At 42.4% G+C, this 27,203-nt stretch overlaps 1 protein-coding gene across 1 annotated transcript in view; it reads left to right on the top strand.

The window, feature by feature from the left end:
- The window catches only part of LOC311148580 (BMP/retinoic acid-inducible neural-specific protein 3-like), a gene marked incomplete at both ends in the record, with an annotated part of 41,974 nt that extends 23,134 nt beyond the window's left edge, over positions 1 to 18,840 (top strand). Inside the window, 5 exon segments of the mRNA XM_084185564.1 lie at positions 11,852 to 11,957; positions 12,351 to 12,587; positions 15,947 to 16,169; positions 16,874 to 17,216; positions 18,052 to 18,840. Coding sequence (XP_084041690.1) covers positions 11,852 to 11,957; positions 12,351 to 12,587; positions 15,947 to 16,169; positions 16,874 to 17,216; positions 18,052 to 18,840 — 1,698 coding nt within the window.
- Between the last annotated feature and the right edge of the window lie 8,363 nt (positions 18,841 to 27,203).

The following is a 27,203-nucleotide window of genomic DNA, read 5'->3' as shown; positions in this document are numbered from 1 at the left end:
ATATGCATGACATACCGGTAGATCACTGTACGTTTTTTATTAAGGAAAATGTATTCTGTTCCTACCATGCTTTCCAACCAAGGTGCATGAATAGACGTGAAAGATATTCAGCAACAACTGAAAAAACACACTAAAAACTATAGAAGTTGAAGTTATTTCAAACACCTGATATGGAGGTATATACATGCCAAAACCTGTTGGATGTGAATGAAAAAAGTGATAGAGATACCTTTAAACTGTTAGGAAGGATTTTGTCGGGCAGAACTATAGTGTGTAGTTATTTACAGTGTATTCGGAAAGTATTCAGACCCCTTTACTTTTTCCACATTTTGTTACGTTACAGCCTTATTCTAAAATGTTTGTTTTTTTCCCTCATCAATCTACACCCCATAGATTTTTAGATTGTTTTGCAAATGTATAACAAACCCCCCCTCCCCCCCCCCGGAAATATCACATATCAAATCAAATTGTATTTGTCACATGCGCCGAGTACAACAGGTGTAGACCTTACCGAGTCAATGTGCGGGGGTACAGGTTAGTCGAGGTAATTTCTATGTGTAGGTAGGGGTAAAGTGACTATGCATAGATAATAAAACAGCAAGTAGCAGCAGTGTAAAAACAAAGGGGGGGGGGGTTGGGGGGGGGGGGGTCAATGTAAATAGTCCGGGGGCCATTTGATTAATAGTTCAGCAGTCTTTTGGCTTGGGGGTAGAAGCTGTTAAGGAGCCTGTTGGTCCTAGACTTGGCGCTCTGGTACTGCTTGCCGTGCGGTAGCACAGAGGACAGTCTATGACTAGGATGACCGGAGTCTTTGACAATTTTTTGGGCCTTCCTCTGACACCGCCTAGTATATAGGTCCTGGATGGTAGGAATCTTGGCCCCAGTGGTGTAGTGGGCTGTGCGCACTACCCTCTGTAGCGCCTTACGGTCAGATGCCGAGCAGTTGCAATACCAGGCGGTGATGCAACCGGTCAGGATGCTCTTGATGGTGCAGCTGTATAACTTTTTGAGGACCTGGGGACCCATGACAAATCTTTTCAGTCTCCTGAGGGGGAAAAGGTGTTGTCGTGCACTCTTCACAACTTTCTTGGTGTGTTTGGACCATGATAGTTTGTTGGTGATGTGGACACCAAGGAACTTGAAGCTCTCAACCTGTTCCATTACAGCCCCGTCGATGAGAATGGGGGCGTGCTCAGTCCTCTTTTTTTTCCTGTAGTCCACAATCATCTCCTTTGTCTTGGTCACGTTGAGGGAGAGGTTGTTAACCTGGCACCACACGGCCAGGTCTCTGACCTCCTCACTATAGGCTGTCTCATCATTTTTGGTGATCAGGCCTACCACTGTTGTGTCGTTCGGCAAACTTAATGATGGTGTTGGAGTCGTGCTTGGCCATGCAGTCATGAGTGAACAGGGAGTACAGGAGGGGACTGAGCACGCACCGCTGAGGGGCCCCATGTGTTGAGGATCAGCGTGACAGATGTGTTGTTAACTACCCTTACCACCTGGGGGCGGCCTGTCAGAAAGTCTAGGATCCAGTTGCAGAGGGAGGTGTTTAGTCCCAGGGTCCTTAGCTTAGTGATGAGCTTTGTGGGAACTATGGTGTTGAACGCTGAGCTGTTGTCAATGAACAGCATTCTCATATAGGTGTTTACTTTGTCCAGGTGGGAAAGGGCAGTGTGGAGTGCGATTGAGATTGCGTCATCTGTGGATCTGTTGGGGCGGTATGCGAATTGGAGTGGGTCTAGTGTTTCCGGGATGATGTTGTTGAAGTGAGCCATGACCAGCCTTTCAAAGCACTTCATGGCTGCCGACGAGAGTGCTACGGGGCGGTAGTCATTTAGGCAGGTTACCTTCGCTTTCTTGGGCACAGGGACTATGGTGGTCTGCTTGAAACATGTAGGTATTGCAGACTTGGTCAGAGAGAGGTTGAAAATGTCAGTGAAGACACTTGCCAGTTGGTCCGCACATGCTCTGAGTACACGTCCTGGTAATCCGTCTGGCCCCGCGGCCTTGTGAAAGTTGACCTGTTTAAATGTCTTGCTCACATCGGCTACGGAGAGCATGATCACACAGTCTTCCGGAACAGCTGGTGCTCTCATGCATGCTTCAGTGTTGCTTGCCTTGAAGCGAGCATAAAAGGCATTTAGCCTGTCTGGTAAGCTCGCATCACTGGGCAGCTCACAGCTGGGTTTCCCTTTGTAGTCCATAATAGTTTGCAAGCCCTGCCTGTTTGATGGTTTGTCTGAGGGCATAGCGGGATTTCTTATAAGCGTCCGGATGAGTGTCCCGCTCCTTGAAAGCGGCAGCTCTAGCCTTTAGCTCGGTGCGGATGTTGCCTGTAATCCATGGCTTCTGGTTGGGATATGTAAGTACGGTCACTGTGGGGACGACATCATTGATGCACTTATTGATGAAGCCGGTGACTGAGGTGGTATGTTGCTCAATGCCATTGGATGAATCCCGGAACATATTCCAGTCTGTGCTAGCAAAACAGTCCTGTAGCATAGCATCCACGTCATCTGACCACTTCCGTATTTAGCAAGTTACTGGTACTTCCTGCTTGAGTTTTTGCTTGTAAGCAGGAATCAGGAGGATATAATTATGGTCAGATTTGCCAAATGGAGGGAGAGCGAGAGCTTTATATGCGTCTGTGTGTGGTCTAGAGTTTTTTCCCCTTTGGTTGAACATGTGACATGCTAGTAGAAATTAGGTAGAACGGATTTGTTTGCCTGCATTAAGGTCCCTGGCCACTAGGAGCGCTGCTTCTGGATGAGCATTTTCTTGTTTGCTTATGGCCTTATACAGCTCATTGAGTCCGGTCTTAGTGCCAGCATCGGTTTGTGGTGGTAAATAGATGGCTACGAAAAATTTTGATGAAAACTCTCTTGGTAGATAGTGTGGTCTACACTTTATCATGAGGTACTCTACCTCAGACGAGCAATACCTCGAGACTGTTTTAATATTAAACATTGCACAACAGCTGCTATTGACAAATAGACACACATACCCACCCCACATCTTACAAGACGTAGCTGTTCTGTCCTGCCGATGCACGGAAAACCCAGCCGAATGTATGTTATCCGTGTCGTCGTTCAGCCAAGACTCAGTGAAACATAAGATATTACAGTTTTTAATGTCCCGTTGTTAGGATACTCTCGAATGGAGATCATCAAGTTAATTTTCCAGTGATTGCACGTTGGCCAATAGAACAGATGGTAGAGGTGGGTTATCCACTCGCCGACAAATTCTAACAAGGCACCCCTAACTCCGCCCCCTCTATTTCCATCTTTTCTTCACGCTAATGACAGTGATTTGGGCCTGGTCTCGGAGAAGCAGTATGTCCTTCGTATCGGACTCATTAAATAAAAAATATTTGTCCAGTTCGAGGTGAGTAATCGCTGTTCTGATAACCAGAAGCCCTTTTCGTTCACAAGAGACAGTAGCAGCAACATTATGTTCAAAATAAGTTACAAACAATGCGAAAAAACACACAAAACAGCACAGTTGGTTAGGAGCCCGTAAAACGGCAACCATCCCCTCCTGCGCCATTATACTGATTTATACAATAATTCAGACCCTTTACTTAGTAGTTTGTTGAAGCTTTTTTTGGCAGTGATTACAGCCTCAAGTCTTCTTGGGTATGACACTACAAGATTGGCACACCTGTATTTGGGGAGTTTCTCCCATTCTACTCTGCAGATCCTCTCAAGCTCTGTCAGGTTGGATGGGGAGCGTCGCTGCACAGCTATTTTCAGATCTCTCCAAAGATGTTACATCAGGTTCAAGTCCTGGCTCTGGCTGGGCCACTCAAGGACATTCAGAGACTTGTTCCGAAGCCACTCCTGCATTGTCTTGGCTGTGTGCTTAGGGTCGTTGTCCTGTTGGAAGGTGAACCATTGCCCTAGTCTGAGGTCCTGAGCGCTCTGGAGCAGGTTTTTATCAAGGATCTTTTTGTACTTTTCTCCGTTCATCTTCCCTCGATCCTGACTAGTCTCCCAGTCCCTGCCGCTGAAAAACATCCCCACAGCATGATGCTGCCACCACCATGCTTCACCTTAGGGATAGTGCCAGGTTTCCTCCAGACATGATGCTTGGCTTTCAGGCGAAAGAGTTCAATCTTGGTTTCATCAGACAAGAGAATCTTGTTTTTCATAGTCTGAGAGTCTTTTAAGTGCCTTTTGGCAAACTCCAAACGGGCTGTCATTTGCCTTTTACTGAGGAGTGGCTTCCGTCTGGCCACTCTACCATAAAGGCCTGATTGGTGTGGTGCTACAGAGATGGTTGTCCTTCTGGAAGGTTCTTCCATCTTCACAGAGGAACTCTGGAGCTCTGTCATAGTGACCATCGGGTTGTTGGGCACATCCCTGACCAAGGCCCTTCTCTCCCGATTGCTCAGTTTGGCCAGGTGGCCAGCTCTAAGAAGAGTCTTGTTGGTTCCAAACTTTCTTCCATTTAAGAATGATGGAGGCCACTGTGTTCTTGGGGACCTTCAATGCTGCAGACATTTTTTGGTACCCTTCCCCAGATCCAGTGGCGGCTCCTGAAAAAATTCTCAGGGGGGGCAATTTTTCTGATGATTTAGGTGACCTACACACATTTTAAAAAAGATATGTCCAGCAACAACATGAAGACATGGGCAGCATATAAGTCAATACCAGAAGCATTTATTGACTGATCTCAAAAGTGTTGGCTTACCAGGGTTGGTGGAGCCCTCAGTTTCATCTTTGCCTCGCAAAGCTAACTCAAACAGTCCGCAAAACTTCACACACTGGATTAGCCGGCTGAGGATGTGGCGGTTCTTGCTAATGTCGTAGTAAATATATTTGTTATAGTGAATATGGAATATGATATGTTGAGTAAAATGTTGTGCTAAGATCTATTTAGGTCAGGAGCTGGTTATAAGTTCTGTTCCTATCCAATAACAATGGACAAAAGGGTCCTATCTTGTCAGCTTTGTCAGCAGGTGGCCAAGGACAACACCCATGCCATAGGCCTCTCAGTTCTTCCAACTCACGAGTTCTTGCTCTGAGGACACACACACACACACACACAAACACACACACACACACATCATCACTGTTAAACACACACACACACACACACACACACACACACACACATCATCACTGTTAAACACACACACACACACACACACACAAAAATCCCCTCTCTTAGGCTGAACATTTGAAGACAGAGAACCCGACTCAGAGCCAATGCAACAGTGACAGTAGCCTGGAGGGGACCTCGCCCAACTCATCAGGACCAATCAGAAGATCAGAACTACTAGATTCAACCTACTTCATTTATTGCATAAAATGTCTGCACACAATGTTTCGGGGCTCTCTTCAGATAATAATAATAATAATAATAATAATAATAATATGCCATTTAGCAGACGCTTTTATCCAAAGCGACTTACAGTCATGCGTGCATACATTTTTGTGTATGGGTGGTCCCGGGGATCGAACCCACTACCTTGGCGTTACAAGCGCCGTGCTCTACCAGCTGAGCTACAGAAAGTGGATACTCATGGATGCGCATCGCAATTGTAAAATGTCAACACAATTGGAGACACCACGTCATTTCTGGAGACATGTTATTGACAGTAAACTATTGTAGATGCGACTGCTAACTAAATAAAACATTTTAGCTGGCTAGCTAATCATCTTAGCTAAATGTGGGGCAAACAATTCAGTTATTTACCGTTAATTTGAGGGATTGGGGTGAAAGAAATCGAGTTACATAGTGATACTTTACGATATACTGTATTGACAATATCGCAATATTTTAGCGCTAGTTGGCTGTACCTGCACCAAAACACCATTATTGTTCCTTCATAGCTTGTTCTCAATCTTTTCACATTGGGAGCCAATTTGTTTTCAGCACTTTTATTTCCATGACTGATCAAAACTCGTTCTCATGGCTTTCTGATCCCTCTGCAACAGACATATGGTGCGCAATAAAATCACAGTATCGAATCGCAATACGTATAGAATCATGAGACTCGCAATGCATATATCTTATCGTGAGGTTCCTGGCAATTCCCAGCCCAAGTTCATTTGCCACAACAAATCTCTTCGCTAGCAAACGCGATGTCTTCTCCAAAACGGCAATGTGTCTCCAGCAATGTTTACTTTTTTGACGTTCTATGGCATCTCCACTTTCCAAGCATATATGACCACATGTAATATTTTGGTAAGTGATGCAAATAGTGAACTATGTAGGGCCAGGATGTAAAATATATGTAGCTGCAGCAATTTCTCTTATCTGATATGGTAAGTAATGGGGCTTAATGTATAGCTCCCTAAGAGTTTGACGAACGGGTCCGTGCACGCGATTCCAGATATCTTTACCTCTGAATAAACTGCCTTTATTATACCATATCCACCCTGTCCAAAGTCTCTACTTGGTCTCAGTTCTCCAGTAAACTTGTGATTATCAACACTAACCTCATCGTTGTGGCGGCGGACAGCTAGCCTGTATCCCTCATCCAGTTGAGTGGCAATGTTATTTTTTCGTTCGTACCAATTTTTGGAAAATCCTCGGGTGTAGGACTTTCCGCCTTTAGTAGAAACCTGTTGAATTACTAAATTTGGTCTGGGAGGTCCTAATTGTTTCGTTGCCAATTTATCTTCATTTGTTCGCAGACAAAAAGGAACTTCTTTCAAAGACACAATCCGCTCTTTTCTTAGTTACGTTCATGGTTACGTTACGTATGACGAAAGCGCATAAGTGCAAGCCCTCAGACACCCATAGAGATTGTATTGAAAGCTCTGAAATTTGAAAAAAATAGATTTTACATGGGAGTCTATGACAGACTTCTGGGCGATTTTCAACCTGACTGAAATCGCCCCAAAAGGGGGGGGGAGCCATTTGAAGCACGACTTTAGCCTGATTGGACATTACAACACTGATAACTACTGTTGCCATCAGTGGCGGCTCCTGAAAAAATTCTCAGGAGGGGCAATTTTTCTGATGATTTAGGTGACCTACACACGTGCACGAGTCCGTGCACGCGATTCCAGATATCTTTACCTCTGAATAAACTGCCTTTATTATACCATATCCACCCTGTCCAAAGTCTCTACTTGGTCTCAGTTCTCCAGTAAACTTGTGATTATCAACAGTACACAACGGTAACAAACAATTGGGGGAACTCACGGGGCAGATAGTAACCACTTAAAAGGAAGCGATTCCCAAACCTTCCATAACAAAGCCATCACCTACAGAGAGATGAACTTGGAGAAGAGTCCCCTAAGTAAGCTTGTCCTGGGCCTCTGTTCACAAACACAAACAGACCCCACACAGCCCCAGGACAACAACAACAACAACACAATTAGACCCAACCAAATCATGAGAAAACAAAAAGAGAATTACTTGACACATTGGAAAGAACAAACAAAAAAACAGAGCAAACTAGAATGCTATTTGGCCCTAAACAGAGAGTACACAGTGGCAGAATACCTGACCACTGTGACTGACCCAAACTTAAGGAAAGCTTTGACTATGTACAGACTCAGTGACCATAGCCTTGCTATTGAGAAAGGCCGCCGTAGGCAGACCTGGCTCTCAAGAGAAGACAGGCTATGTGCACACTGCCCACAAAATGAGGTGGAAACTGAGCTGCACTTCCTAACCTCCTGCCAAATGTATGACCATATTAGAGACACATATTTCCCTCAGATTACAGCGATCCACAAAGAATTCGAAAACAAACCCAATTTTGATAAACTCCCTTATCTACTGGGTGAAAAACCACAGTGTGCCATCACAGCTGCAAGATTTGTGACCTGTTGCCACAAGAAAAGGGCAACCAGTGAAGAACAAACACCATTGTAAATACAACCCATATTTATGTTTATTTATTTTCCCATTTGTACTTTAACTATTTGCACATTGTAACAACACTGTATATATACATAATATGACATTTGAAATGTCTTTATTCTTTTGAAACTTCTGAGTGTAATGTTTACTGTTAATATTTATTGTTTATTTCACTTTTGTTTACTATCTACTTCCCTTGCTTTGGCAATGTTAACACACGTTTCCCATGCCAATAAAGCCCTTAAATTGAATTGAATTGATAGTAAGGTCGCAATGACACAGAAAGCAGTTCAATGTCGGGGTACAGAGTCGCTCTCTTACCAGGATCGCGGTCCGCTCTGACCAGGGTGAAGGTGGCCGGCTCCACTTCTCTGTCCGGGACTCATCCAGCCAAGTCTCCCAGCTGTATTGGGATTCAGCTGCCAGCAGCGTTTTCATTATTTAGTCCGTTCGTAGCGGGTATGTACACGATCAACAAGATCAGTCCAAAACCAACCACTGGAAATCCATGGTTGGCAGAATGTTTGTAAACTAAGTCTACAAATTAAAAACATAAAATAACGCCGCACTGCAGGTCGCAACAGAGACGCTGCTAGCCGCCATTGTCTTAGTTACGTTCAACGTTACGTCACGTATGACGAAAGCGCGTAAGTGCAAGCCCACAGACACCCATAGAGAATGTATTGAAAGCTTTGAAATGTGAAAAAAATAGATTTTACATGACAGGCTATGAGAGACTTCTGGGCGATTTTCAACTTGACTGAAATCGCCCCAAAAACGGGCGGGGCCATTTGAAGCACGACTTTAGCCTGATTTGACATTTAGTGGCTGGCAGATCAGACGTGAACACTGATAACTGCTGTTGCCGTGATATAATTGATTAGAAAAAAAATCCCTTCCTTTTCCCGTTTGGCAGTGCGTCGCCCATATCGCCCTATTGAACAAGCCGTCCCTGGTTGCCATGATATAATTGATTAGATAAAAAATCCCTTCCTTTTCCCGTTTGGCAGTGCGTCGCCCATATCGCCCTATTGAACACACCGCCCCTGCCCAGATCTGTGCCTCGACACAATCCTGTCTCTGAGCTCTACGGACAATTCTTTCAACCTCATGGCTTGGTGTTTGCTCTGACATGCACTGTCAACTGTAGGACCTTTATATAGACAGGTGAGTGCCTTTCCAAATCATGTCCAATCAATTGAATTTACCACAGGTGGACCCAAATCAAGTTTTGGAAACATCTCAAGGATGATCAATGGAAACAGGATGCACCTGAGCTCAATGTCGAGTCTCATAGCAAAGGGTCTGAATACTTACAGTCCCAGTCAAAAGTTTGGACACACCTACTCATTCCAGGGTTTTTCTTTATTTCTACTATTTTCTACATTGTACAATAATAGTGAAGACATCAAAACTATGAAATAACACATATGGAATCATGTAGTATCCAAAAAAGTTTATATTTGAGATTCTTCAAAGTAGCCACCCTTTGCCTTGATGACAGCTTTGCATATTCTTGGCATTCTCTCAACCATTGGCAGTTATGTTTTTTATTTTTAATACATTTGCTAACATTTCTAAAAACATGTTTTCGCTTTTTCATTATGGAGTATGGTGTGTTGATTGATGAGTGAAAAAAAATATTTAATCAATTTTAGAATAAGCCTGTAACGTAACAAAATGTGGAAAAAGGGAAGGGATCTGAATACTTTCCGAATGCACTGTATATTTATTTATTTTGAAATGTTTCTTACCCTACACCCGAAAATGTGCATACACCATTTGAAAATAGGAAAGAAAAACCTTCCATATCCTTCATGTTGCTATATAGTGACAGTCACAGCTGTTTCTGACGGAGGAAACTATGAATATCAACTATCAAAGCTCTCTACTACCTCAACCACAGGGCTTGTTGCGAGGTCAGACATTTCTATCACGGCAGAGGTAGTCACTCCTGATATAGCAAGACGCGTTGCTTTGTCTGTTCTGTTGGGAGTAACTTTAGTAGTGTGTGTGTGTATGTGTGAGCGCCGGCTTTCATTTTTCAAAGGCAGGTTGAGCAGAGGGAATGATTGACAATTTCCCTGACTAAATCAATGGTGATATCCCCACCTGACCCAGGCCATGGTTGGCAGTGTGTCTGCAGAATGATGAACAATGAGAAAACGTTTCTCGGCAGCGGGGCTCTCACAACACCGTGAGGATTCATATTTATTTCCACTCAGAACATTATTGCATTATGTTCCCATTATGGCAGCATTGAATTTTTTATGTTTCCGCCCTGCTACTCAATCGATTGCTGTCTTTTTTGTCACAGGTGCACTGTATGCCAGCAGTCTTAAAGATACAATCTGTACCATTCATTTCCAGTCTAAAGTCCTGCCCCTGCACTTGCCAGTGAGTCTTGGGCAATTGTAATGGTGGTTATGACATATTTTAAATAACCTTCTTTCCTCATTTCTTCCTCATCTTTGCTTCATCAAGCTACTGTATCATAGACCTATCAATATCCTTACCCTCTAGTGGTCATGAAGAAAAGCAGAAGCAGAGAAAGAGAAAAAGAAGCTCAACAGAGACTGTACTGGAACAGCCTCTCTCTGTGCTACATGTGAAACCCCTCCCGCAGCAACACGTCGATACAGCTGGCCAATAATAAGCATACCAGAAGAATGTATCTGCAATGAAAAGCAGCTGCTATCCATAGAGTAAATGGATTGCCGTGCTCATCAGTCAATGTTGTGCCTTATGGGCTATCATATATGGCATATCAAGTAATGCTCTTTTATAGATTAAATATTCAAGTGTCCCAAAACATTGTTCCTCATTTCCTCACAGTCTTATCAGCAGTAAAACCCCATATGAAGGAAATGTGTGATTTACAATGTGCTGTAAACAATAATGGCAAAATCATTGCACACAGATTCTCCATTGCTCCCCTTCCCTGATTTGCATATTCTATTCATTTTCCTAGACACCCAGGTTTTGCTGGGTTCAGGGTTTGATTGAATAGCTCCAGAAGTTTCCCTATATACAGTATTAGCCTCAGGTCTCTCTCTAGTTTTTCCCTCTGTCAGCACTGGGATTGTGTTTGATTGAGTAACTGATGGACTGACCCTTGTTTTCTCGCCACATCCATCTGTCTATCCCCCACCAACTGTCCTGTGACAGGCCAGACCTGGGCACATCTCTGGGCTGACAACGCTGTTCCACTCCTACAAAGGGAGAAAAATGGCAATCAATTAGGAGCTCTCCACCATGTAACCTCAAACAGAAACAGAAAGAGAAAAGATATCTCATGTTGCAAATGAGGGAGAAAGGAAAGGATGATCAGGTCTGGCAGAGATGGTTTGCCAGGAAAAGGTCAGGAGAGATGTCTCAGTCAATACGACAGAAAAGGCCTATCATGGCTGAGTTGTTAGAGGCCATCCTTCAACACCACTCTGATGTTTCTCTTTTCTTTGAGTGGGAGAGAATAAGAACAGCAACGCTGCCATTTTCTCTGCGGGTGCATAAGAATGCTTGTAATGAAGGAATGCATGTAATCAATTCAGTGTCGTCTGTGGGTGGTAGGAAGGAGAAAGAGAGCAGAGGAGAGGAGAGGGCGTACTGTAAATGTACTCTACTTCTGTGCAATGTTCTGCATCTCTCTGCTAGCCGTGATTCAGTATCTACTCAGAGCTGTGGGTGATGGTTATTAAGGTGCCTGTGTAATGTGTGTAATAGGGGCTCGGCTCTAGGGGCACAGGAAGAAGGGGCACAGGAAGCAGTAAACAATGGCTGAAAACTCATCTCACCAGGGAACACACATTCTCGTCACTTCATTGCATTTTCCCAGCAGAGAGCAACCTCGCTCAGAAGTGTTTCCTTTGGCATTATGTGTCTCAGTAGTGGGGTTTTATCAAATATTTGTTGTTTTATATTTCATTTAGGCATGCTGATGTCATAGTACGGCAAAGCATACAAATGTTGCTGTGATGTTATAAGGAATGTGCATTAAAAGCATTGTGTGTTTGTTGTTGCCCAGGTAACGGAGACCCGGACAGGCCCTCTCGGATGCAGTAACTATGACAACCTTGATTCTGTCAGCTCTGTTCTTGTTCAGAGTCCGGAAAACAAAGTCCACTTGCAAGGTCTGTTTTTTTTTGGGGGGGGTTACGTATTCCCATAATGTAAATCCTGTACACCATTGTCACACTCTATACCAGTGCTTTGGAATCAACCACAAAAAAAAGCTAAAAAAAAATACGAAAATGTGAAATATGGTTTATAGCACTTCCTATCATAAAGTCTCCTACAATAGTATCTTCAAAGAGATCCACACATCCCATGACAACGATTGTATAGAGTAAAATACAGTTATTGGTCTGCTCTTACATTGTTAGTGTAGGAAGGCTAACAACTACACTTGAACTGCCTTGTGATTCACTCACTATAAATCACAAATTGTTGTCCTCTTATACAGTACCATAACAGTACACCTTAATGGTGGTTTTAAATCCTGGCTATGTTGTGTTGTTTCACAGGCCTGCAGGTTATCCTGCCAGACTACCTGCGGGACAGTTTTGTCCAGGCTGCTCTCAGCTACATCGCCTGTAACGGGGAGGGGGGCTTCATCTGTAAGGACAATGACTGCTGGTGCAAGTGTGACCCCAAGTTCCCAGAATGCAATTGTCCCTACATGGACATCCAAGCCATGGAGGACAGCCTGCAGAGGATCACTGAGACATGGGGGACACTTTACAAGGAGTTTGAGGACTCAGGTGAGGACAAAAGTTTTGGAACCTCTTTGATCTTTAGATGCTGAAACTATTAAACTTTTACGTTGATATATGAAGTGTCCAGTGCAACTCAGTCGACATGCAACATTTTCAAAATGTCTTCAGCAAGCTTAGCTCTAAACTTAGTTGTTGTGCATGCAGTTGATAGTTTATAAATTAATATGTGGACAATCTTTGGATAGTTTTTGTACGGGACTATATGAGCTGACTAAAAGTGTTTTATCATATGTCACGCAATTAAAGGTGGAGGGCCGTTCCTCAGTGTGTACCCCAGACATTATGATTTACGGTGTAAACCGTAATGAGTTACAATGAAACCTGGGGGACATGGCACACGGTCTATGTACAACAAATCACAACCTGATAGGATTGGATAAAAAAATAAACACATTCTTTCATAGGTAGTTTACAATATGTCTCGAGCAAATTAATCATCCATGAAACATATTTATTACCAGACCAGCGTTTTCACGTCGCCGTAGTAACAGCGTATGAATGAGAGCACTTAACATAATGTTGGGGTATTATTGCCTCTCTAGGTCACCCTGTAGTGGCCATGATTGCTGAGGTGAATTCAGAATGGATGAGCCTTTTTTCTCTTCAAATGTTTTTGGTGTGTGAAATATCTGTAAGTGCAATTACTTTCAAAGTTGATGTTTTAAGAGCAGGGAGGAGGGGAGAGTGCAGGCGAGTGCCAGGAATAAAGAGTTTCTCAGGTGTGGTCGTAAACGTGTCCTTCGGTAAAGGATATCAAAGACGTTTCAACATTCAGCTCTATCAGCGGAATGGGATGCCAGCAGGAAGAACGTAAACCTGGAAACATAGAACATGGTAGTACTGGAACCAATGACATTGTTCTCCATTACCCTTGAGGAATGTGGCAACATGCATGAAGTGATCGTATGCTCTTTTTTTTTAAACATACAGAAAAAAGGGTTCCAAAAGGGTTCTTAGGCCATCCCCATAGGATAACCCTTTTTTGAATCCAGGTAAAACCCTTTTTGGTTCCAGGTAGAACCTTTTTGGGTTCCATGTAGAACTCTCTGTGAAAATGGTTCTACATGGAACCCAAAACAGTTCTACTTACGTTTCTTCTACGTTTTTTTTAAAGGGTTCTCCTATGGGGACAGCCGAAGAACCCCTTTAGGTTCTAGATAGCATCTTTTCTTCTAAGAATGTAGGACCAAACAGAATCTGGAGGGGAAAATCCCAATTCCTTTATAATAATACTTTTCATAAGCAGATTTGTTTAATTCTTTATTTATTTTAAAGATATAAGGAATTGCTTTAGTAAGGTCATATCACAAATCATTTTGCTACTTGATTTTGAATTTTAAGACCCCTTTCTGCTAGCCCATACAAATGCATTAAATAACATATTCACTACATGGAACAGATAGTCCCCCCCAAAAAATCGAAAGGAAGCTTGTTCTGAAGTGTCTGTCCTATATCTGAGAGATATAAGAAAGATCAGGAAACGTTTGTTATTATGTATTTATCCCCTTATATTTGGCACTAAACAGTCTCCATATATACTTCCATTAATTTTTACTGGTACTGGGGGACCTTCAGACAAGTCTTGTGAGGCCTGTGGGCGTCCTAGAGCGAAACAACCGGCATGTACATTTTCGTGAGAGTCTCACCTTTATTAGTGTGTAGCCCAAACTGTTCGGACACTACAGACAGAAGTTGGCAGATATGCTGTACCGACTTCCGACGAGTCCCAAGACGCTTCTGGGCGTCCCAAGACGGAGAACACCATCGTTTTATTGAGTCTTATCTTTCCATAGAGGGGTCATAATAGTTTGTAGGCCAAACCGTTTGGATGCTACAGACGATTTTGTGAAAAGACCGATTTTCAGTATATCTCATTGTCTGACAAACACCACTCTAGCTCTGTCACTTTGCATCGCAGATGCATACGTGTTATATAGGCAGATGTGGTGGATTGAGACGCATCCAATGGCTTAAATTGACGGATTGACATGGGGATTTTTTTATCATGCTAATTAGATTTCTGCGGGGGGCGCAGACATCAACCTTGGGGGGTGTTGTTAATACCCTCAAACACCAAGTTAGGCATATCTCATTTCCAAATAGGCCATCATTACTGTCAATCGTGAATTATAATTAATCACGTTTTACCAGTGATATGTCCAAACTGCATGCCTGCCAATCGTTTGACCTCAATCAGTTCCATGGGAATATGCATTTAGATCTTCTTGAATTACTGTTTCGTAAGTGAATGAAAGCAGATGATGTTAACAAACTATTACCCACTGGGCAGATACTGGTTTAATCAACATTGTTTCCATGTCATTTCAATTAAATTGCGTTGAACCAAAGTGGATAGTAGTGGATAGTAGTGGGTAGACTTTCTTGTAGGCCTATTTTGTTTCAATCAAAGCATAAATACTGCCTAATGGTGCACGCTGTAGAGTTTTAGCCACATGAGGAAAAATAAATGTGAGTATTCAGCTTCAGATAAGAAATGACTGAGGTGTTTTTGGTGTAACATATTATGCTGTAGGTGTCTATGCTACAGTATGCTATTATATTCGGTATGTAAAATACTAATTAATCATTGTGTGATCTTCGAGACATTTATTCAGCTTTGATCTAACTTTAGGCCTACAAAATTAACACCATTGTGAGAAGTGATAATCTTCCATTTGTAATAATAATCATAATACATTATGAGAAGGACTATTAGGCGTAGGCAACATATCTTGATGAGGGTTATTTTAAGAGATTTGAGCGCCTTCGAATCGTGGTGCTGAAAGGACAGCGCCATAACCAAGTGGTCACATATCGTTCTGGGTTCCATTGCGCAGGAGGGGTTCTGTGAAGTTTCATGAACATCAGGGCAGACACGCTGTGAATTTGGATCCTAGATCTTGTTGGTGTGATGATAAGGTGGATGAGTTTTGTCTGCATACGTAATAGAGGTGGTGCATTTCTGTAAGCTAAGCACTTGGACAGTAGGGCGAGTTCAAGTGAGTTGTACATGAGCCCCAAGTCCATAACAAACTGTTTTGAGGACAGATGTTTTAGCAACCCCTGGTAGAGTTTTCTGTCTGTGGCTGTTCTTGTTATGGCAGATTTGACCTGCTCAAAGTGATCAAGCCTCTGACCGACGGGCCTCTGCACACACGCCTACAGTTATTCACCATTTGTGCCACCAACAGAGAGAGAGGACAGGGAAGAAACCACAATTTTCCTACCTAAAACCTGCTATAGCCTACATGTCTATTTAGTTTGTCATTCTTTTGTTTTAATTGAATTTTTGTGGTATTACATAGTATTCAATCACCTTTTAATTTGTTCTCTCTTTCTGACAGATGAGTTCAAGACCTTCCTGACGAGGCTACCGCAGAACTTCTTCCTGAACGTGACAACGATCCAGCACCTGTGGTCGTTGGATGGCGTGTTCCAGTGGCGCTACGAGCAGCTGGAGAACAGCATGAGAGTGCTCTTCAGACGAGCCCAGAGAGTGGTGTTCAAGCTCTTCAGCCTCAGCAAGAGGTGTCAGAGGCAGCCTCATATCCGTCTACCCAGAGAACGGTGAGAGAGTCCCGGTCTGCTCCCACATTACACCTCTTACCACTGAGCCCCAATTACACTTTAATCACCCATCCAGGAAGCTGATAGCGATCCTCTCCATCTCCCCATGTGTGAGTGGGAGTAACAGGAAGCAAACCAAGCAGTGTTTATCTACGTTATTACTGCCACTGTGAGGAAAATGTAAAGCACTATACTTTTTTTGTGACTATAGACTGTGAAGAGACGGAGAGAGGGCAGCCAAATTCTGATCTTTATTTCACTAATTGGTATTTTGACCAATCACATCAGCTCTGAAAAATATCTAATGTGAAAAGATCTGATGTGATTGGTCAAAAGACCAATTAGTGGAAAAAATATCAGAATTGGGCTACTTGTGTGAACGCAGCCTTTGTGCTCAAACTTTGACCATTAGTCCAAATTATGCAGTTTTGCTTTCTGCATGTCTATTTCACAGTAGAAGCAATACGTTTAACTCTCTTTGTAAAGATTTCTAAAAATTATTTTCAGAATGCATTAATGATATATGTTTGTTTAAATTAACTCACACATGCATTATTATTTCCTAGTAAGAGTAACTGTTACTAAGTACAATTGTGCAGATTTTTTAAAAACAATAAACCAATTAAATTCACATCCATTTTCATTCACATATTGTATTGCCATCCTATTTTATATTCCATTGTGTCTCTCTGTCTCCATCCCAGGCCCCAGTCCTACTGGCTGAGCCACTTCCAGTCTCTCCTCTACTGTTCTGATAACAACCAGCTGGGTTCCTTCTCTGAAGAGCTCCACAGCTGTACCTGCAGCTACGAGCACAGCCCCTGCCAGCTGTCCCCGCCATGTGCCATCGGAGAGGGCCCCGCCTGCGCAGCCTGCGCCCTAGACAACCACACCCGCTGTGGGAGCTGCAACCCTGGATATGGCCTGACCCAGGGGGCCTGCAGAACCATGGTGGCTGACTCTACAGAAAACTACCTAGGCTTTGAGACAGACCTACAGGACCTGGAGCTGAGATACCTGCTACAGAGGGCTGACCGTAGGCTGGAGGTAAATATAGTGCCTTCAGAAATTAATATGTTTCTCACCCATCTACACAAAATATCCCATAATGACAAAGTGAAAACATGTTTTTTTTGCAAATGTATTGAAAATGAAATACAGAAATATCTTATTTACATAAGTATTCACACCCCTGAGTCAATACTTTGTAGAAGCACCTTTGGGAGTGATTACAGCTGTGAGTCTTTCTGGGTAAGTCTCTAAGAGCTTTCCACACTTGGATTGTGCAACATTTGCCCATTATTGTTTTCAAAATTCTTCAAGTTCTGTCAAATTGGTTGTTGGTCATTGCTAGACAGCCATTTTCAGGACTTGTCATAGATTTTCAAGTAGGGTTAAGTCAAAACTGTAACTCGGCCACTCAGGAACATTCACTGTCTTCTTGGTAAGCAACTCCAGTGTAGATGTGGCCTTGTGTTTTAGGTTATTGTCCTGCTGAAAGGTGAAATCATCTTCCAGTGTCTGGTGGAAAGCAGACTGAACCAGGTTTTCCTCTAGGATTTTGCCTGTGCTTATTTCTTATCCTGAAAAACTCCCCAGTCCTTAATGATTACAAGCATACCCATAACATGATGCAGCCACCACTATGCTTGAAAATATGGAGAGTTTTACTCAGAAATGTGTTGTATTGGATTTGCCCCAAACTTAATACTTTGTATTCAGGACATAAAGTAAATTGCTTTGTCACATTTCTTGCAGTATTACTTTAGTGCCTTATTGCATATAGGATGCATGTTTTGGAATATTTTTATTCTGTATGGTCTTGAGAAAGTAGATAGACTTATTGTTCTGACAATTTAAACAACCATGTATGTCCTTCCAGGTCCATGCCATCTTCATCAGTAACGACATGCGACTGAACAGCTGGTTCGACCCGTCCTGGAGGAAGAGGATGCTGCTGACGCTGAAGAGCAACAAGTACAAGTCCAACCTGGTCCACATGCTGCTGGGCGTGTCTCTCCAGATCTGCCTGACCAAGAACAGCACCCTGGAGCCCGTCCTCACCCTCTACATCAACCCTTTCGGAGGCAGCCACTCTGAGAGCTGGTACATCCCTGTCAGTGAGAACAGCTTCCCAGACTGGACAGCCACCAAACTGGACCTTCCCCTGGAGTGCTTCAACTGGACCCTGATGCTGGGCAACAAGTGGAAGACCTTCTTCGAGACTATCCACATCTACCTGCGGAGCCGGATAAAGACGCAGGGCGGTGGAGGCCCGGCGGGGGCAGTGAACGACAGCCTCTACTATGAGCCATTAGAAATGCTGGATTCTTCTCAGAACCTGGGCTACATGAAGATCAACAGCATCCAGGTGTTTGGCTACAGTATGCACTTTGACCCAGAAGCGATCCGCGACCTGATCCTGCAGCTGGACTACCCATACACCCAGGGTTCCCAGGACACGGCCCTGCTGCAGCTGCTGGAGATCAGGGACCGGGTCAACCGACTGTCCCCTCCAGGTCAGCAGAGACTGGACCTGTTCTCCTGTCTGCTCAGACACCGGCTCAAACTGACCGCCAGTGAGGTGGTCCGCATACACGCCTCGCTGCAGGCCTACAGCAACCGCCTGCCCAACTCTCTGGATTACGAGACCACCAAGCTGTGTAGTTAACAGTCACTAGGGGACGACTGGGGGACGTTAAAGATAAACGGCTACAAGGGGAACTATTGAACAGCTGAATGGCGTACTGGTACAGTATTTGGGGTTTCAGTGGTTTCTTGATTTCTTGGATTACAAGACCATAAAACGATGTACTAAATGGAGCAGTTGGATGAAAAGGACAACTGAATTATATAGTTTGGCTTTCAGTTGTGTGGCGACTCAATGACTTGGGAGGTGCTGATAGCCGGTGCTTTTTGGTCCAAAGAAGTCACACGCAAACTTTGACATCCGTAAACAAAAGCAGATCTAGAAATTGAAATATTTAATACTCTCTCTCCACATCCATTTGACCATCTTCTTTAAATTCAACCCTTCTCATTTATACAGTATATACTGAAACCAACTGGAGGGAGATTTTAAGAAACATGGTACAGTCTATTTGTTTTTATCTCTTTTATATGTTATTTTGCTTCAGTGATCGTGCACTTTCCATAACAACCAGAATACAGTGGTGTCAGTCAGTCAGTTTTGTAGATAACTTGTTATTAAAACATAATGGATTAACAACTGGGGATATTATTTGTCAAACTTACTTAGAGCCGAGGAACAGCTGTTATCACATCTCATTGTAAGACATTTAACACATTAATCGCAGGAATTGAAACCACTTAGTAACTGAGTGAATGAAATTAAACATGATAGAGTAGTTTGATCAAATCATTAGGAACCTCTATTATTCTCATTGATGTGGTTAGTTTATGGCTTGTGACCACACTTCTCCATCCTAATTGATTAGAAGACTCTAACACACATACTACAGATGCAGAAAGAAGTGAACAAAGCTGAGTTTACCGTAAGACTGGTTCCATTTGGGTCGCGGCTAGAAACCCACAGGGTGTTTTTTTATTTTTTTTTATCTGAAAGCAGATTGAATTGGAGCAGATCAGACAACACTCCAACTGCCCTCTAGAACCAGGAGTGATGCCCCTCTACTTCACTGGGCCACAGATCCATACCTACAGTATTAATGTCAGGACTATATGGTGTCAGATCTCATTTACTAACATGGCCGTGTCTCATGGCATGGCTGTCCAACAGAGCAGATGAGGGAGAGGTCAAACACCTATGAAGGTCAACGGCTGTAACCTCCATTTGTCTGCTCCTCTTATCAAATCCTTCTCATGTCAGAAGCTAAACTCCAAGGAGGGTAACATGGTTGAACAAGGGTTGATGCTGCGGTGTGTGTTGGATGTACACAACCGGTCAAAAGTTTTAGAACACATACTCATTCAAGGTTTTTATTTTATTTTCACTATTTTCTACATTGTGGAATAATAGCGAAGACATCAAAACTATGAAATAACACATATGGAATCATGTAGTAACCAAAAAAGTGTTAACATATTTTAATATATTTTATATTTGAGATTCTTCAAATAGCCAGCCTTTGTCTTGATTGCAGCTTTGCACACTCTTGACATTCTCTCAACCAGCTTCAACTGGAATGCTTTTCCAACAGTCTTGAAGGAGTTCCCACATATGCTGGGCACTTGTTGGCTGCTTTTCCTTCACTCTGCGCTCCGACTCATCCCAAACCATCTCAATTTGGTTGAGGAGGCCAGGTCATCTGATGCGGCACTCCAATACTCTCCGTCTTGGTAAAATAGCGCTTACACAGCCTGGAGTTATGTTGGGTCATTGTCCTGTTAAAAAACAAATGATAGTCCCATTAAGCCCGAACCAGATGGGATGGCGTATCGCTGCAGAATGCTGTGGTAACCATGCTGGTTAAGTGTGCCTTGAATTCTAAATAAATCACAGCAAAGCACCAGCAAAGCACCCCCACACCATAACACCTCCTCCTCCATGTTTTACGGTGGGAAATACACATGCGGAGATCATCCGTTCACCCACACTTTTCCTCACAAAGACACGGCGGGTGGAACCAAAAATCTCCAATTTGGACTGCAGACCAAAGGACAGATTTCCACCGGTCTATTGCCCATTGCTCGTGTTTCTTGGCTCAAGCAATGCTCTTCTTCTTATTGGTGTCCTTTAGTAGTGGTTTCTTAGCAGCAATTCGACCATGAAGGCCTGATTCACACAGTCTCCTCTGAACAGTTGATGTTGAGATGTGTATGTTACTTGAACTCTGTGAAGCATTTATTTGGGCTGCAATTTCTGAGGCTGGTAACTCTCATTAAATGATCCTCTGCAGCAGAGGTAACTCTGGGTCTTCCATTCCTGTGGCGGTCCTCATGAGAGCCAGTTTCATCATAGCGTGTGATGGTTTTTGCAACTGTACTTGAAGAAACCTTCAAAGTTCTTAAAATGTTCCATATTGACTGACCTTCATGTCTTAAAGTAATGATGGACTGTCGTTTTCTTTGCTTATTGAGCTGTTCTTGAAATAATATGGACTTGGTCTTTTACCAAATAGGGCTATCTTCTGTACACCCCCCTACCTTTTCACAACACAACTGATTGGTTCAAATGCATTAAGAAGGAAATAAATTCCACAAATTAACTTTTAAGAAGGCACACCTGTTAATTGAAATGCATTCCAGTTGATTACCTCATGACGCTGATTGAGAGAATGCCAATCGTGTGCAAAGCTGTCATCAAGGCAAAGGGTGGCTGTTTGAAGAATATCAAATATATAATATATTCTGATTTTTTTTAACACTTTTTTGGTTACTACATGATTCAATATGTGTTATTTCGTAGTGTTGATGTAGTTACAATGTAGAAAATAGTAAAAATAAAGAAAAACGAGTAGGTGTTCTAAAACTTTTGACCGGTAGTGTATACCTGAATTTCAGGCTGTTCTTTGGATGCAAGAGTGTCAGATATTGGAGAATAACAACTTTTTCAAAACAGGTAGAAAATGGCCACTGTGAAGAGATGAAAAAGGTCCTGGTTGTCTCTTTGGTCATTATAATATAATTATTTCCCCAAAAATCATCAGTACACTCTGCCCACCTACTCCTGGTTAACACGTCCCATTAGAGGTGAGACAGAGAACAGACGAAAACTTTATATCCCATCATCTCACATCATCCCTCCAACAAATTAAACCTTTCCCCTCACTAAGTACTTGAGCTAGGGACGCTAGAGTAAAAAGGAAAAACAGGGCGGAAAATTCATTCTGTCTGCCCATTTATTCTTCCTGAGGAAAAAATGAAAAGATCCCCACGTAGGTGACTATATTTATGATGTTTAACAACCCTCTGCTCGTTCTGCAAATTACCAGACTCAGTTCTATAGCCCATCCTGGTGCTGCTGAGGTGGCTGGCCATAATTCATTATTGTGAGCTTGTAAATAGTTTTTATTCGTGCTGTGGAGGCCCGCCGTGTCCGTTATGAGACACTGAGTGGGCGGAGGAGAGGCAAGGCTTTGATGAAGGAAGGTCTGACCTTTACTGAGATGTCAATCAAAAGTGTCATATAATAAATTAGCTCATGTACTGTATGGCTGTCCTATTGCAACCTGATTGCGTACTTTTATGCATTTACTGTTCATAACGCAGTTCTTTTTCTAAACTGAACATGTCTTAATAAGACATGGCTGCTCATAGAAGAGAGACATTTAATTATTCTGAAATAGGTCATTATGATGTTATGATAAATGTAAAATAAATATGTGTTACACTGTCACAGACACAATCATAACATTTGCTACACTGACCAATTTTCTTGCACTCCACATAATACCATGTTGGAAACACATTCACACATTAAATTATACAGTCAAGTAATTTAGCATACTTGAAGTTCTTATGGAAGATCAAAGAGAGTAATAATGAAGTGAATGGTGCTGCTTGGTCTGTTAAATTGAAAATTGTTTAATATTATTTTTTATTAGTCCACATAATTATGATGATGCCACATCATCCGCATCACCATGATGATGCTAAATGCATTTTGCATCATCATGATGATGTGGCCGGAGACACTTTGCTTATTGAAAGTCCAATATCTTCAAAACTTGACTGCTGACATGCAAAACATTTTGGGACTGTATCAACAGTGGACTAAAGAAGAACATACTAAAATATAGCTTTTGAGTGGATTTTCCCTTTAATGCATAGGCTGCGGGGCAACCATTGTACTGTGACACAGGAAGTAAGATCCCAGGTTTCTCTTTGAAAACACTTTCCCCTCGTGGGGACCTTGCAGTTAACTGGGAACAGCAAACACAAGAAGAGGCAAAAGGTAACCGTCGTCGGCCGATAAATCAATAGTCTGCTTCATTACCTGGGAGAACAAAAGGCTCTGCAGAGAGATCGATAATTCCTCTGAGGAGGCTCATCTGGCATTTTGTCCCCCCTCCGATCCCCCTTCCCGCCACCTGTCCCCCGGACTAGACGAGACTAGATCAGCACCCATTACTGAGATGGCAGTTTCCGCCCGGCACGGTTTGTATAATCACAAATCAATCCTGACTTTTAGTTCCAACGATGATGCATTGTAAAATGACATTAGTTCAGGTGTCTGGCTAGCGAACGCCATTGCTTAGCCACTCAGGCTGTGAACACAAAACCCTCAGCCGTGAGGAGAACAACAAATTACATAGCTCAGGGATTCTTGAAAGTTGGGACAATCCTTTTCCAGCAGGGAAACTTTATTTTTTAGTTTAAAATTTTTTGATTTTGTTGCATTATTTGAGAGAGAAAAAATTAATTAGGGGAATTTTATGAAGGGGAAAGATTTGTTTTCGGAATTTCCTAAATATGCTCAATATTATTCATTTCCATGTCGGCTCTACGCCAGGAAATGTCTGGAGCAAAGGATTCCAATTTCAAACTCTTCAAAACAGTGTTTAAAATGATAATAACTGGCAATAATGAATATTAACTAATACAAGGATATTATGTAGCATCTTGCAGTAGACCTTTCTGACTTAAAGGAATATTTATCTAAAAACTGTGATCCCTAAAAAAATGGTGGTTTGTGGTTAACTCCGTCAGATTTGTCTAAACTCCTGAATTAATCATGAATGAACAGGGTCAGCTACACCATAAGGACCACTTCTCCATGTCCTCATTACATATAGTGCAACAAGACCACTCATGGTCTGTAAAGTTCTCTACTTTTGATAGATTTAAACAAACAATACTGAAATCACCATTGTCACATCCATAAACTTGTCAACTCCATCTCCCTGGTAGATTAAGGTAGAATTAGAAACTAAACTGTTACTTTTTATACCACTTGAATGAAGAAGAAAACAATATATTAAACTCTGTAAAACATAAAATCTGACCGATTTTTGTCTAACGTCAACTCCGTCAGAGTGCTGTAAGATCTGATAAAATGTTTTTTATTGGGCATTTTCAAATAAATCATTTTCTATTTAGAGGCAAAATATGTCTGTTTTGAGTATTTGTTGTCAACTCCGTCAGTGGCTTGTCAACTGTAGTGGAGCGGGTTGAAAGCTTAATGTTCCTCTGTGTCCAGATCACTAAGGAATTATCATGGTCCACACACACCAACACAGTCGTGAAGAAGGCACGACAATGCCTCTTCCCCCTCAGGAGGCTGAAAAGATTTGTCATGGGCTCTCAGATCCTCAAAACGTTATACAGCTGCACCATTGATAGCATCTTCAGCTTCTACCCCCAAGCTATAAGATTGCTAAATAGTTAGTTAAATAATTAATCAATGGCTACCCGGACTATCTGCATTTACCCTTTTTGCACTAACTCTATTGGCTCATTACATACGCTGCTGCTACTGTTTATTATCTGTCCTGATGCCTAGTCACTTTATCCCCACTTACAGTGCCTTCAGAAAGCATTAACACCCCATGACATCTTCCACATTTTGTCGTGTTACAGTCTGAATTCAAAATAGATTAAATATTTTTTTTTCTCTCAACCATCAGCACACAATACCCCATAATGACAATATTGCTAATTGATTGAAAATTAAATACAGAAATATCTAATTTACATAAGTATTCAAACCACTGAGACAATACATGTTAGAATCACCTTTGGCAGTCTTTCTGGGTAAGTCTCTAAGAGCTTTGCACACCTGAATTGTACACTATTTGCATATTTATTATTTTTAAATTCTTCAAGTTGGTTGTTGATCATTGCTAGACAGCTATTTCCAAGTCTTGCCATAGATTGTCAAGACGATTTAAGTCAACACTGTAACTACAGTCATGGTCAAAAGTTTTGAGAATGACACAAGTATTGGTCTTCACAAAGTTCGCTGCTTCAGTGTTATGTGTCAAAGGCGTCAGTGAAATGCGGTGGGCGAAGTCAAACGCAGGACACAGAGCTGATCAGAAAACGTACTTTACTAGAAAGTAATCTGAGAATACACAATCTCCACACAGGGAGGAAATAACCCGCACACTAACGACTGCTGATAACAATAACAATCACACACAACACACAGTGTAAGACAGAGGGTTAAATAGGGAAGACAATACTACATAATGGGAAACAGGTGTAACCAATCAAGACAGAACAAGTCGAACATAGAAACAGATCGGTAGCAGCTAATACTCCGGTGACGACGAACGCCGAAGCCTGCCCGAGCAAGGAGGAGGGGCAGCCTCGGCTGAATCCGTGACATTATGAGATATTTTTGTCAGATGTTACTATGGTATACTGAAGTATAATTGCAAGCGTTTCATAAGTGTCAAAGGCTTTTATTGATAATTACATTAAGTTTATGCAGAGTCAATATTTGCAGTGTTGACCCTTCTTTTTCAAGACCTCTGCAATCCGCCCTGGCATGCTGTCAATTAACTTCTGGGCCACATCCTGACTGATGGCAGCCCATTCTTGCATAATCAATGCTTGGAGTGTGTCAGAATTTGTGGGTTTTTGTTTGTCCACCCGCCTCTTGAGGATCGACCACTAATTCTCAATGAGATTAAGGTTTGGGGAGTTTCCTGGCCATGGACCCAACATTTCAATGTTTTGTTCCCCGAGCCACTTAGTTATCACTTTTGCCTTATGGCAAGGTGCTCCATCATGCTGGAAAAGGCATTGGTCGTCACCAAACTGTTCTTGGATGGTTGGGAGAAGTTGCTCCCGGAGGAAGTGTTGGTACCATTCTTTATTCATGGCTGTGTTCTTAGGCAAAATTGTGAGTGAGCCCACTCCCTTGGCTGAGAAGCAACCCCACACATGAATGGTCTCAGAATGCTTTACTGTTGGCATGACACAGGACTGATGGTAGCGCTGACCTTGTCTTCTCCGGACAAGGTGTTTTCCGGATGCCCCAAACAATCGGAAAGGGGATTCATCAGAGAAAATGACTTTACCCCCAGTCCTCAGCAGTCCAATCCCTGTACCTTTTGCAGAATATCAGTCTGCCCCTGATGTTTTTCCTGGAGAGAAGTGGCTTCCTCGCCGCCCTTCTTGACACCAGGCCATCCTCCAAAAGTATTCGCCTCACTGTGCATGCAGATGCACTCACACCTGCCTGCTGCCATTCCTGAGCAAGCTCTGCACTGGTGGTGCCCCGAACCCGCAGCTGAATCAACTTTAGGAGACGGTCCTGGCGCTTGCTGGACTTTCTTGGGCACTCTGACGCCTTCTTGTTTTATTCTTACTTGTTTGTTTAAAATAAATGCACTGTTGGTTAAGGGCTGTAAGTAAGCATTTCACTGTAATGTCTGCACCTGTTGTATTCGGCGCATGTGACCAATAAAATTTGATTTGATTTGATTTGATTTGATTTGGAATTGAACCTCTCTCCTTGAAGTTCTTGATGATCCGAAAAATGCAATCTTACTATCAGCAATATCCTGGCCTGTGAAGCCTCTTTGCGAGGCATTAGAAAACCTCCCTGGTCTTTGTGGTGGAATCTGTGTTTGAAATTCACTGCTCGACTGAGGGACCTTACGTCATTTAAAAATTATGTTAAACACTCTTATTGCACACTAAGTGAGTCCATACAACTTATGAGTGTAGACCACTGACACAAAGTCTCAATTGAATCCATTTTAAATTCATGCTGTAACACATCAAAATATGGAAAACGTCAAGGGGTGTGAATACTTTCTTAAGGCACTGTATATGTACATATCTACCTCAATTACCTCGTACCCCTGCACATCGACTCGGTACTGGTACCCCATGTTGACTCGGTACTGGTAAACCAAATCAAATTTAATTTGTCACATGCTTTGTAAACAACAGGTGTAGACTAACAGTAAAATGCTTACTTACTTGCCCTTTCCAAAAATGCAGAGAGAAAAAAAGATAAATAGAAAAATAATAACATGAGGAATAAATACAAAATAATTAACGATAACTTGGAGTACTATAAGTAACGATAACTTAGCTATGTGTACGGCTTAAAGTGGTCCTATGGACAGGTACTCCAATCTTATCGTTACTTAT

The sequence above is a fragment of the Coregonus lavaretus genome (assembly GCF_964263955.1).
Source record: "Coregonus lavaretus genome assembly, chromosome: 21".
NCBI lineage: Eukaryota > Metazoa > Chordata > Actinopteri > Salmoniformes > Salmonidae > Coregonus > Coregonus lavaretus.
Note: the sequence above shows the minus strand (reverse complement) of the source record. Positions and strands in the feature narration are given on the sequence as shown.